The sequence below is a fragment of the Neovison vison genome, chromosome 2 (genome assembly GCF_020171115.1).
Source record: "Neovison vison isolate M4711 chromosome 2, ASM_NN_V1, whole genome shotgun sequence".
Lineage (NCBI taxonomy): Eukaryota > Metazoa > Chordata > Mammalia > Carnivora > Mustelidae > Neogale > Neogale vison.
The window spans coordinates 62,183,932-62,198,067 of NC_058092.1; the positions used below are offsets into that span (position 1 = coordinate 62,183,932).

Genomic DNA, 14,136 nt, shown 5'->3' on the forward strand with positions numbered 1-14,136 from the left:
CATTGTTGAACTTTCATTTCAAACAAATATTTATTGAAGAACGAATGTTCAGCCATTTAAAAAAATATATCTTATTTACTTATTTATTGATTGGTGATTTGAGAGAGAGAGAGCACACATGTGCCAGCCCATGAGCATGGGGGCACAAGGGGAAGGAGAGTAAGAGACAGAATCCCAAGCAGATTCCATGCTGAGCACATAGCCCAACACAGGGCTTATCTTACAACCTGAGATCATTACCTGATCCAAAACCAAGTCAGAAGCTTAACTGACTGAACACTCAGGTGTCCCTAATGTTCAGCCATTTTATACCAAAAACAAACAAAAAGGATCACATCTTCTGGATTATAACATTCTAAAGAGATGAGAATATGTAATCCTAAAAACATCAAAGTAGTGAAGTCTACACTTAGATCAATGGATTCTAAGATTTTTATTATATGCTACAAAATTATCTCCCCAATGCATATATTTGTTCAAAATCATAATTATGAAAAAATTTATCAACAAATATTTCTAAGCAAAAATACACTCTCTGGCAGAGAATGTTAAAATTTGTTGGTATAAATCCATATTTCATATATCCTCTTTGATAATATTAAAATATTTTTACAAACTTATTTTCAAATATTATTAATTATTCATTATTTTTACCTGGAAATTTGGCTTATAAAAATCTCAAATTACTAGAAAGAAAATTGCCCAGCATGCCAGCTCTGCTATTTTCCTTCCCTTCTTCTTATATTAATGATATACATTTCTTCTGTGATTTTTCCCACAGGAATCTTTTAAAAATAATCTGACAATTTTTTAGAAATAAATTCAGTTGAAATTAGATATTAAAATCTATAAAGCCACTAAATTTAGCACACATGAGCAGTAATGCATCTGTAGTTACTAAATGCTAAAGAAAAAATTGAGAAGTAACTCTCAACTTCTATCCATTTGGAATTATAAGTATTTATTTATCATAGTTTGGGTATTATATGTGACACATAACTAACTGATCCATTAACTGAGACCACCAGTACAAATTTTTGTGTGAAATATTAGTAAAATTTAATTCTTTTTTATAAATAAAGACAAATAGAATTTCTGATATTTTCTTTTTGTATTATTGAACACCAGGAAATGGAAGAAGGGTCAACAGAGATGATGAGATAAAAAAGTTCAAAAGCAAAGTTAGAGGTTTATTTTGAGTACAGATACTCAGTCTAAGAGTGTTCTCTTTTTTCTTTCCTGTTTTCCAAATTTCAGACAAAGTCAAGCATTCCTGTCACACCAACCTTTAATAAGTGATATCTTTTGCAGAGGTAAATTCAGAATTGTTTCAACAATAGAAATATAGGTGTGAACTTTCATGAGCAGTTATTTTTATACTGATTAATGGATCCTTTCATTGGAGATGTCTGTGATGCATGAGGCAGCTCTAGTCCATTAAACTTTAATGCCTGGAGCTAAGTATGTTTTATACTGAAGCTCTGTATACTCTCTTGCCCTAAAAGAAACCTTAATACTCTTCGAAGACTACAAAACTGCTTTTTTACCTTTTTCCTTACTTGCACAAATAGGCTATAATAATTACTTGACTGGGTAACTTGCATTGTAAAGATAGTTAAGTAAGCACATTATTAAAATATATTCTTACATTTGCCTTTTTCCACCCCGAGAAACCCAATCATCATTCCAAACCAAGGTCTGGTCTTCCTTACAGCTTGAAGTGACATTTCAGGGACTTTTTGACTCTTTGAGCTAGATAGGGTATTATAGAAAATAATTTAGCCCAGGTATAACATCCTGCAGGTGAAGGTAATGAGGTATTTCATGATTAAACATATTTGGAGATAAAATGGACTAAGATGTAAGATGAATGTTCTCATAGGTCAATCTTGGGAATGACATTAATATTAATATATGAAATTATACTTGTAAGAATCTTGAGTTTACAAACATTATACATACATTATACAATTTGATCCTGTTACAACCCTATAAATGGATACAGCAGGTATTAGATTCCCTTTTTACAGGTGAAGAGCACATGGTCAGGGCTTACACATATATTTTTATCCCCAGGGGTACAGGTCTGTGAATCGCCAGGTTTACACACTTCACAGCACTCACCAAAGCACATACCCTCCCCAATGTCCATAAACCCACCCCTCTTTTCCCAACCCCCCTCCCCCCAGCAACCCACAGTTTGTTTTGTGAGATTAAGAGTCACTTATGGTTTGTCTCCCTCCAAGTCCCATCTTGTTTCATTTATTCTTTTCCCACCCACTTAAGCCCCCATGTTGCATCACCACTTCTTCATATCAGGCAGATCATATGGTAGTTGTCTTTCTCTGCTTGACTTATTTCGCTAAGCATGATATGCTCTAGTTCCATCCATGTTGTCGCAAATGGCAAGATTTTATTTCTTTTGATGGCTGCATAGTATTCCATTGTGTATATATACCACCTCTTCTTGATCCATTCATCTGTTGATGGACATCTAGGTTCTTTCCATAGTTTGGCTATTGTGGACATTGCTGCTATAAACATTTGGGTGCACGTGCCCCTTTGGATCACTAGGGTATCTTTAGGGTAAATACCCAGTAGTGCAATTGCTGGGTCATAGGGCAGTTCTATTTTCAACATTTTGAGGAACTCCATACTGTTTTCCAGAGTGGTTGCACCAGCTTGCATTCCCACCAACAGTGTAGGAGGGTTCCCCTTTCTCCGCATCCTCGCCAGCATCTGTCATTTCCTGACTTGTTGATTTTAGCCATTCTGACTGGAGTTAGGTGATATCTCCTTGTGGTTTTGATTTGTATTTCCCTGTAGCCGAGTGATATGGAGCACTTTTTCATGTGTCTGTTGGCCATCTGGATGTCTTCTTTGCAGAAATGTCTGTTCATGTCCTCTGCCCATTTCTTGATTGGATTATTTGTTCTTTGGGTGTTGAGATTGCTAAGTTCTTTATAGATTTTGGACACTAGTCCTTTATCTGATATGTCGTTTGCAAATATCTTCTCCCATTCTGTCAGTTGTCTTTTGGTTTTGTTAACTGTTTCCTTTGCTGTGCAAAAGCTTTTGATCTTGATGAAATCCCAGTAGTTCATTTTTGCCCTTGTTTCCCTTGCCTTTGGCGATGTTCCTAGGAAGATGTTGCTACGGCTGAGGTCGAAGAGGTTGCTGCCTGTGTTCTCCTCAAGGATTTTGATGGATTCCTTTCTCACATTGAGGTCTTTCATCCATTTTGAGTCTATTTTTGTGTGTGGTGTAAGGAAATGGTCCAATTTCATTTTTCTGCATGTGGCTGTCCAATTTTCCCAGCACCATTTATTGAAGAGGCTGTCTTTTTCCATTGGACATTCTTTCCTGCTTTGTCGAAGATTAGTTGACCATAGAGTTGAGGGTCTATTTCAGGGCTCTCTATTCTGTTCCATTGATATGTGTGTCTGTTTTTGTGCCAGTACCACGCTGTCTTGATGAAGACAGCTTTGTAATAGAGCTTGAAGTCTGGAATTGTGATGCCACCAACTCTTTCTTTTTCAATATCCCTTTGGATATTCAAGGTCTTTTCTGGTTCCATATAAATTTTAGAATTATTTGTTCCATTTCTTTGAAAAAGATGGATGATACTTTGATAGCAATTGCATTAAATGTGTAGATTGCTTTAGGTAGCATAGACATTTTCACAATATTTGTTCTTCCAATCCAGGAGCATGGAACATTTTTCCTTTTCTTTGTCTCTTCCTCAATTTCTTTCATGAGTACTTTATAGTTTTCTGAGTATAGATTCTTAGCCTCTTTGGTTAAGTTTATTCCTAGGTATGTTATGGTTTGGGGTGCAACTGTAAATGGGATTGACTCCTTAATTTCTCTTTCTTCTGTCTTGTTGTTGGTGTAGAGAAATGCAACTGATTTATGTGCATTGATTTTATATCCTGACACTTTACTGGATTCCTGTACAAGTTCTAGCAGTTTTGGAGTGGAGTCTTTTGGGTTTTCCACATATAGTATCATATCATCTGCGAAGAGTGCTAATTTGACTTCTTCTTTGCCGATTTGGATGCCTTTAATATCCTTTTGATGTCTGATTGTTGAGGTAGGACTTCTACTACTATGTTGAATAGCAGTGGTGATAATAGACATCCCTGCCGTGTTCCTGACGTTAGCGGAAAAGCTTTTAGTTTTTCTCCATTGAGAATGATATTTGCCGTGGGTTTTTCATAGATGGCTTTGATTATATTGAGGTATGTGCCCTCTATCCTTACACTTTGAAGAGTTTTGATCAGGAAGGGATGCTGTATTTGTCTAATGCTTTTTCAGCATCTATTGAGAGTATCATATGGTTCTTGTTCTTTCTTTTATTGATGTGTTGTATCACATTGACTGATTTGCGGATGTTGAACCAACCTTGCAGCCCTGGGATAAATCCCACTTGGTCGTGGTGAATAATCCTTTTAATGTACTGTTGAATCCTATTGGCTAGTATTTTGGTGAGAATTTTCACATCTGTGTTCATCAAGGATGTTGGTCTATAGCTCTCTTTTTTGATGGGATCCTTGTCTGGTTTTGGGATCAAGGTGATGCTGGCCTCATCAAATGAGTTTGGAAGTTTTCCTTCCATTTCTATTTTTTGGAACAGTTTCAGGAGAATAGGAATTAGTTCTTCTTTAAATGTTTGGTAGAATTCCCCCGGGAAGCCGTCTGGCCCTGGGCTTTTGTTTGTTTGGAGATTTTTAATGACTGTTTCAATCTCCTTACTGGTTATGGGTCTGTTCAGGCTTTCTCTTTCTTCCTGGTTCAGTTGTGGTAGTTTATATGTTTCTAGGAATGCATCCATTTCTTCCAGATTGTCAAATTTGTTGGTGTAGAGTTGCTCATAGTATGTTCTTATATTAGTTTGTATTTCTTTGGTGTTAGTTGTGATCTCTCCTCTTTCGTTCATGATTTTATTTATTTGGGTCCTTTCTCTTTTCTTTTTGATAAGTCTGGCCAGGGGTTTATCAATTTTATTAATTCTTTCAAAGAACCAGCCCCTAGTTTCGTTGATTTGCTCTATTGTTTTTTTGGCTTCTATTTCATTGATTTCTGCTCTGATCTTTATGATTTCTCTTCTCCTGCTGGGTTTCTTTCCATTTCTTTGTGTCTTCCTCAATTTCTTTCATGAGTACTTTATAGTTTTCTGAGTATAGATTCTTTCTTGTTCTTTCTCCAGTTCCTTTAGGTATAGGGTTAGTTTGTGTACCTGAGACCTTTCTTGTTTCTTGAGAAAGGCTTGTACTGGTATATATTTTCCTCTCAGGACTGCTTTTGTTGTGTCCCACAGATTTTGAACCGTTGTATTTTAATTATCATTTGTTTCCATGATTTTTTTCAATTCTTCTTTAATTTCCCGGTTGACCCATTTGTTCTTTAGAAGGATGTTGTTTAGTCTCCATGTATTTGGGTTCTTTCCAAACTTCCTCTTGTGGTTGAGTTCTAGCTTCAGAGCATTGTGGTCTTAAAATATGCAGGGAATGATCCCAATCTTTTGATATTGGTTGAGTCCTGATTTAGGACCGAGGATGTGATCTATTCTGGAGAATGTTCCATGTGCACTAGAGAAGAATGTGTATTCTGTTGCTTTGGGATGAAATGTTCTAAATATATCTGTGATGTCCATCTGGTCCAGTGTGTCGTTTAAGGCCTTTATTTTCTGCTGATCTTTTGCTTGGATGATCTGTCCATTTCAGTGAGGGGAGTGTTAAAGTCCCCTACTATTATTGTATTATTGTTGATGTGTTTCTTTGATTTTGTTATTAATTGGTTTATATAGTTGACTGCTCCCACGTTGGGGGCCAGGAGATTTATTTTTAAGTGACACCTGTGAAAAAGAAGGAAGGCAGTAGAATAGTCTGGGGAAGATGTCAGACCACAGTGCAGACTTACTAAAATCTTTACCAGCCCAATAGGAACTCCAGAGCAAAAATTGTCTATTAGAGGAGTAATGCTTGAGTGGCAATGGCTGGTTCTTTTACCAGTGCTGGTTCTTTTACCATCAGCTTTCCCAGTCACGGACTGGGGACCACCTTGGAAAGATCTCACCTCTACTGCTGCAGTGGATCCTTGAAAGAGCTAGCTAAGGGATGCTGCCAGCTAACCACATTCCCAGTACACTCTTCTTTAAGGGAAATCTGAATAACATATCTCTACATCTGCCAAACAATTGGAAATTCTCAGTATTTTATACCAAATGAAAAAGGGAAATTATTTTTCTCTATATGTAGTATAGCTCAATTGTGTAGATAATAAATAATAACAAAAATTATGTCAAGCATTACGCAAAATGCATTACATTATTTGATTTAATCCTCACAACAACTCTGAGATTAGTACTGTTATTATCTCCATTATAGGGGGGGAAAATGGCTTAAGAAGTTAGGGAACATGTCTCAAATGTAGGAAGTGGCCATTATATGCAAACACAAGTTTACTTTGCTGTGCTAGTCTGTGCTCTATCTAGTTTCATGAAGGTCCATACCTGAGAAAAAGAATGGAAGGAAATGTGCATAAATGATAATAGTGATTATATGGTGGTACTACAGGTTATAAATTGCTATTTATTCTTTTACTCTATTTTCTACATTTTCTGCCATGACATGTTCTAGTTGTCTGTTGAAGCATAACAAATCACCCCAAACTTAGTCCTCTAATACAACAGTTATTTTATTATTCTTATGGATTCTCAGTTCAAGAATTCTGACAAGACACAGCAGGGATGGCTTGATTCTGCTCAACGGTATTTAGGGCCTCCGCTGAGAAGACATAAATGACTGGGGTACTTCATCAACCAGGAAACTGGAATCCCCTGAAGGCTTCACATATCTGGTGCTTGGGCTGGAATGACTGTAAGTCTGGCTGTAGCTGGGTCATTTAATTGGAAAGTTTGTAAATGATATGCAGCTTTTCTGTGTAACTTGGGACTCCTTATAGCCTGGCTGCCTCAAGGTAGTCAGACTTCTTACATGGTAGCTAATAGCTTCAAGAGTAAGTTTTCCAGAAAATAGAAGGAATATATGTTCCTTTTTATGACCTAGCCTTAGAGGAAACATAGTTTACTTCTACCACATTCTTTTGGTCAGAACACATCTATTTGAGAAGATTATAAATGAATTAGTGCCATGTTTTATAACCTCCAGAGGACATATTTCCATAATCAGAAGAATGTACATTTTAGACATTAAAAATTCCCAGTTTATTTTTTACTCTGAAATAAATTTAGCAAAACAAACAAACAAACAAAAAACCTGAGTAAGTGTGTGTTTGTGTGTGTGTGTGTATGTGTATTTAACTTATGAGATTTGGTGGTAGAGAATCTAAGCTCTCTGACACTAATGGGTACTCATCTTGGCTTTATCTGTAGTAACAATCACAGAGCTAACAACAGGCAGGATATTAGATGCTGTGTTACAGTTTTATGCATAGAAGAAAATTGGACTTGCTAACATTACAAAAAGATTTTGCCCGTTTACATAAATCTTTAATGGTTTATTGTATCACAAATCCACTTTATCAAAGATTTGCTGGACAGATTTGTCCAAGCCTTACTCAACCAGACATGGATTTTCTTTTGTTTAAAAATAAATAGCATACAAGAATTCCTGGGTGGCACAGTTGGTTAAACATTGGACTCTTGGACTCTTGGTTGGACACTTGGTTTTGTCTCAGGTCATGCTCTCAAGGTCATAAAATCAAGCACCACCTCTGGCTCTGCACAGGTCACAGAGTCTGCTTAAGACTCTCTCCCTCTCCGTCTGCCCTTTGCACCACAACTCGTCTCTCATAAATATATAAATCTTTACAACTGTTCAACAAGAAGATCTAAAAATTTTAAATATCTATGCCCCTAACATGGGAGCAGCCAACTGTATAAACAAATTAATAGCAAAATCAAAAAAACACAACGACCATAATACAATAATAGTAGGTGATTTTAACACCCCGGACTGAAATGGACAGATCATCCAAGCAAAAGATCAACAAGGAAATAAAGTTCTTAAATGACACACTGGAACAGATGGACATCACAGATATATTCAGAACACTTCATCCCAAAGCAACAGAATGCACATTCTTCTCTAGTGCCCATGGAACTTTCTCCAGAATAGATCACACTCTGGGTCACAAATCAGGTCTCAACCAGTTCCAAAAGACTGGGATCATTCCCTGCATATTTTCAGACCACAATGCTCTGAAGTTCTCCAACTTGTCATTTATCTTATTGTACTTTTAATACTTTTATTTGATTAAGTTTATCGTGTTTTTCTTCTATTTTAAAAAGTGATTTTGTGCTTACAAAGACTTTCTCCATTTCCCTGAATTTAAATGCCTACCCATCTGCAGGGAAAAATGTTTTAAGGTGATATATTTTTATTTACCTCAGAGGCTTTAGCCCTTAACTGTCTTTAGTCCTCACCATTTAAAAATAATAGTTATTCATGATGTTGGAGTTAATTCCTGTGAATTACTTTTTTTTTTTTCCTGGAGGAAGCAGTACTGATAGACATTTCCTATTTCCAGTAATGCTTCAGAGTTTTCCTGTGTTTTAATACTTTGACTAATTCAGGGAGTAACTAATGAAGCTGAGGACATGAAGTCGTAGGGAGAAGGTAAAGGCAAAGGAAAAACAGGAGTTAGATGATGGAGTCAACTCACTTTCTTATTTGGAAGTTTTCACTAAGGACCGAACTGAACCCCAGTCTTCTTTGTCCAATGACAATGAGTTTATTGAGCATTACTTTGCCAGGTACCTTCCAAGTACTCTGAATGTATTTCAAGTACTTTGAATGTATTATCACATCAGTTGTGAATGCATAGTTTGTATGTGTATCACATCAGGACATACAGCTACTTTCCCCTTTATTTATAACCAAGGAACTTAGTATAAAGGAGTTATGCAACTTGCTCCAGTTGACATAGTCATTAGCAGAGCTGGGGTGTAACTTAGGGAGGTAATTCTAGTACCCACAGTCTTAACCCTAAGGATCTCATGTAAGGATCTCAAACTTCACATGTGAAAAATAAAATATTTTATTTCTACCTCAAAAGCCACATCTTCCTGTTTCTTCCCTAACTCATTATCATGTCATTCTCCTTCCAGCTATAGTACTTGGGAAAAATTCAAACACCAAATACCCTGACCTACAAGACCCTATAAGATCAGATGTCTTAGACCTCCTCTTGAACACTACTTCTCCTTTCTTTATTTTTAACTTTCTACAACACACTGGCCTTCAAAATACCAAGTTTATTTCCATCTTAGGAAATTATGTGTTTCACACTTAGCTGCTCCTTAATCTTCAGTGGCTATCCTTGAAATTGTGGCTTGGATTTCTTTTTTTTTTTTGCTATTTACCATTTATCTCAAAGTGTACCTTCTCAGAGAAGTAAAGCTTTCCCTGACTGCTTAATTTAAAGTAGCCATGTTATTATTTGCTAGTTTTCCTTCACAGTCATTGGTACTTTATAATACTGTATATAATATTTTTATATGTTTATTTATTTATTTTTATTTATTTTGGAGAGAAAGCATGTGCCTGGAGGGGGGGAGGGGCAGAGGGACAGGGACAGGAGAGAGAGGGGAAAGAGAGAATCCCAAGCAGACTCCCCACTGCATGTGGAGCCTGATGAGGAGCTCAGTCCCAGGACTCTGAGATCATAATCTGAGCCAAAATGAAGACTTGGATGCTCAACTGACTGAGCTACCCACACACTGTCTTGTTTATTTTTTATTTCATCTCTTTCCTCTTACATATACACAGTAAAAATATAAGTTCCATGAAGGCAGAAATTTAACTGTCTTATTCAGTGCCATGTTTCCCTGCTCAGAACAGTTTCACATGTCATATAGGTTCAAGAAGTGTTTGTTAAGTGTATGAAAGGTTTATTGAAAAAGAGAATAATGTCATCAAAACTGTGTATAAAAATAATTATTTAGTAGCAGAATGGAGGCTGTACTGCAGTAGGAAAAGGCTTAATCAGAGACTAGTGAGAAGACTATAAAATGGAGGGTGATGTCAGAAATAAGAAAAAATATAGGAAATACTAGTGAGTTAGAACCAACAGAATTCTGAAACTGATTGAGTCAAAGGAGTCAGTGATATTTAGAGTAAGAAAATGTCATTAATGTGAATAAGAACTAGGAGATGACAGATAACACTGGGAAAATTATGAATGGTATTTGCAAGAGCAATTTTTAATTTTTAATTTGAGATGTTATCGATAGGATGTATGGAATGTGAGATTCAGACTTAGAGGAATTTGGACTAAAGGTGAAGTTATCTGATTGTGTACCAATTGCCAAAGGTGGCATTTGGAATGGGAAAGTGTCTTGAGGCTAAGTTCACTTTTTGAAGGCAGACAAAGAGAAGAGGCAAGAAGAAAGAGATCATCTGAGTATAGAGAGAAGAAGGACTGACATTGGATTTGGTAAACAGGTTACCTTGTGAAACTGAATAGGTGATTTTAGGACAGTGGTGAGTCCTTCTGTCTTAGGTAGAAGATACTAGCATGGTGATTTCTCTCAATAATATAAGGCAAGCACAAAGGGAGAAGAGATGATATGAGAAAGAGCAAAATTCAATGTGCAAGGAGCATAGTGAATTCAGTTGTTATTTATGTAAGATTTGGGTATACATAGCTAGAGATTACTAAAGAAATGAATCACAGCTGTCAGGAGTGATTATCAATAACTTTTTATGGAAGCTGAGAAAATGAAGGCAAGGACAGAGATAAAATTAGCTTAGCTTTAGTGGGGAAAAAAAAAGAATGGAGAAAATGCAAGTCTATATCTGAACAGAAGGGGCCAATGGAATGCAGAGTATGCAGAGGTAAAATTTAAATACAGAGGTAAATTTAAAATATAGGTATGCAGAGTAGAAAATTTGGAAACTATAACATTAATTTTGCTATTTAGAATTCTTTACCAAAGTTTTTTCACTTTTTTATAACTTCTTTTTTCAGTTACATGTAACAGGTTTAAGAAATAAACTTTTTTTTTTTTTTAATGAGTGGATTCTCTTAACCAACAGTATTTGAAATAATATGTTTATGGATAAGTGCAATGGCCTATCTCATGAGGACTTGACTTTCTTGCCACAGAGTGTGTTTGAGACCTATTAAAGTATTAAAGAAGTTGTGGTTTGAATTCTTACTTTACTTAGAGAAAGGGTTAAACATGTAGTCTTTTTTTGTATTCCCTTCCAATTTGGGGGTTTTATGAATATGACCATCCATATCACTCTTTTGAGAGTTCTGACTTATAAAATAAAGTATATAATAGTAATTTTTTGTAGGATAACTTAGAGAAATATTTACTTTTTATTTTGTTTTTTATTAACCATTTTGAAGGCCCTACCATGTACCAGGTTTAAATAAGTTAATACATATGAAAGGTCAATTACATAATAAAAATTCAGTGAATGTAAATTGTGATTAATATTGTGAAAAGTTCCCTATCTCTCCAAAGACAGAAATACAGTGCAAATAATAGTATGAGGAAAGTAAGCATCTCTTTGGCGATTGCATAAATTATTCTAACTCAAAGGCCTAAATTCTACCTCAAACATCTTCACTGTCAAAATGAGTCAAGTTAGGAAAGACACTACTGATTAATTATGTATAGGTTTATGACACTATGTGTCATTAATTATGTATAGGAGCCATGACACATACGTAGAGAAGAAGCAATTACTGAATTACCAGGAAATAGTCCACTGCAGTCAGTCCAATCATGCAGCTGCCAGAGAAAGCACATTTATTGGAGTGACCTACACATACGATTGAGTTGAGTTTGCAAGAGCCTCACCATAGGTAATGTCCTTTCTATCTTTCATGGTCAAGTGGTAGAGGATTGATTGAAACTGAATAGCCTTGTCATTTGTTCATACATTTCAACCATTTGAGAGCTGCTCTTTGCTGTCTCATGCGCTCTTATGCCAGAAATCACACTTAGGTTTTCTTTGAGCACCTAAACTGGCTGACAGTCAGCGAATCGATATATCCTGTTGCAGAGTGTCCAAACCTGCTATTAGTAGAAAAGTAACACTAAAGATGTGTTTCTTTACAGGACAGTGCAGAATTGATCACTTCTCTACTTCACAGTGGAGCTGACATACAGCAGGTTGGGTATGGTGGCCTCACTGCCCTGCATATTGCTACAATAGCGGGTCATCTGGAGGTAAGTCTCACCTTGGTCACCTGTGAAAACAGACCTGACTCTTTTGATTCTTGATCTTAACTATTTTCAAAAGGTGCTTTTCAGATTCTAGAAGTTGATTTATTTTTTAGCTACCGAACACATACATTTATTTGAGGACCAAGTTAAGCTATATAAATGTTCTTTTCATAGTCAGTTCAGGCTGTTTTGTAACAATTTAATCAAACATCAATTAATATAAAGATAGCTGGATACACACAGGCTTTATAGAAGTGATTAAGAGCATAGATTTTGGAGTCAGGCAATCACTTGCTGTGTTTACCTCAAACAAGTTACTGTCATTGCTTTTTTTCATTTATGAAATAGAAATTATAATAGGCTTATTTAATGATTAAATTAGAGAATCTATATAAAACACTTTTCAGATTTTCTTGTGGCTTAATAATGAAATATCATTCATTCACTTATGTATTATTTGATTTATTAAGCATCTGTTGTGCCACAGATATTGTTCTAGTTTTGAGGTGAGTTTAGTAAAAAATTAGACAAAACTCCATTTTCTTGGAATTTAGCTGTGGAAAATGAGATAGACAATAAAGAAAAGAAAACATAATATCAGTTAGTAATATGTACTAGAAAAATAAAACAAGGTAAAATAAAGAGTGAAGAAGTGGACACCATTTAAAATAAACTACATAGTGAAACTATATATAAAATATATGTGATAACACATGCAAAGACCCTGTGGCAGAAAAGAATTAGTTGTGTTTCAGGGACACAAGTAAGCCAAAGTTATTAGTGTGGTATGAGCTAGAGATAAAGTGATGGAGATGAGGTCAGGTGGATGTTTACAAACAAGATCACAAAGTGTTTTTAAAGACCATGGGAAAGACTCTGGATCTTATCTTAGATTTAATTACTAAAATATTAATTTCATACATACAAAGCACTTTGTATTATTTATTTAATCTACTCACAAATCCTCATGAAATAGCTTTTAATGTCACTGCCATTTTGTAGATATAAAACCATGGCTCTTCTATAGCCATTGTCTTTACATATTGTAAAGCCATTGAGGAAAAGAGCCATGTCTGGAATCCTGGTCAGTTTACTCAAAATCCCATGATTTTCACACTGTATGTCATTTGTGATAACAACAATATCTTTATTATTAAATAGTTATCTATTTCTCCCTTTTAGTCATGTTACAAGTTAAATTGTTCTTTCTTCCCTAACACACACTTATATATAAGCCAACTGTGAGCAAGCAGAGCTACATATAAAATCATACATAAAACCTATAAAATGGGTGTGATCCCCTTCCTTAACAGCATCACTGTAAAGCGCTCTTACATTCAATAAATATTAACATATCTCATTGAGAGCAAAATAATTTCCTTCATGCTGACATTTCCACCTCTTACTAGCTCTTATTTCTCCCCCCAAATAGACCTTTTTGGTGCGATTCACTGTAAATATAAGTGAATCTGTGTTACTTATAAGAGGGGAAATTTCTTTAGAATCACCTAAATACCAGTGTTTTCCAAAAAAAGAGAACTGAGGCCAGTGATAAAGTAATGGAAGGTAAACATTAAAAAGTGTGGGTGGAAGAATTGTTGGGGTAGACATTAAGTTCCAGTGAGATATATTCAATCTCTTAATGCTGACACGGTTGAGGAAGTGGTGGTGTTATGGCCGAATCCTTTTGCCTACTGCTGAGTTGATTACATTTGTGAGGGATAGAATTACAAGTTTCAAAAGCAAGGTGGTTAAGAGCTTGGTCTCTTCATCTCCTATTCAAATAGCTATTTTCTTGCTTTGTAAATCATGGTGTGGAAGGAAATATAATTCTACCAGCCTTAGGGCAAACTACCAAAATCATTCCAGATAGGCTGCTACTCTTGTCTTGCCTTTCTTCGTGGATTCTCCAACTTCCTTTTTAGCTG

At 35.7% G+C, this 14,136-nt stretch overlaps 1 protein-coding gene across 1 annotated transcript in view; it reads left to right on the plus strand.

Moving 5' to 3' along the window:
* LOC122900093 (serine/threonine-protein kinase TNNI3K) overlaps positions 1 to 14,136 on the plus strand; it is a 349,591-nt gene that overhangs the window by 59,359 nt on the left and 276,096 nt on the right. The window contains exon 7 of the mRNA XM_044238472.1: positions 12,101 to 12,211. Coding sequence (XP_044094407.1) covers positions 12,101 to 12,211 — 111 coding nt within the window. The remainder of the gene's footprint in view (positions 1 to 12,100; positions 12,212 to 14,136) is intronic.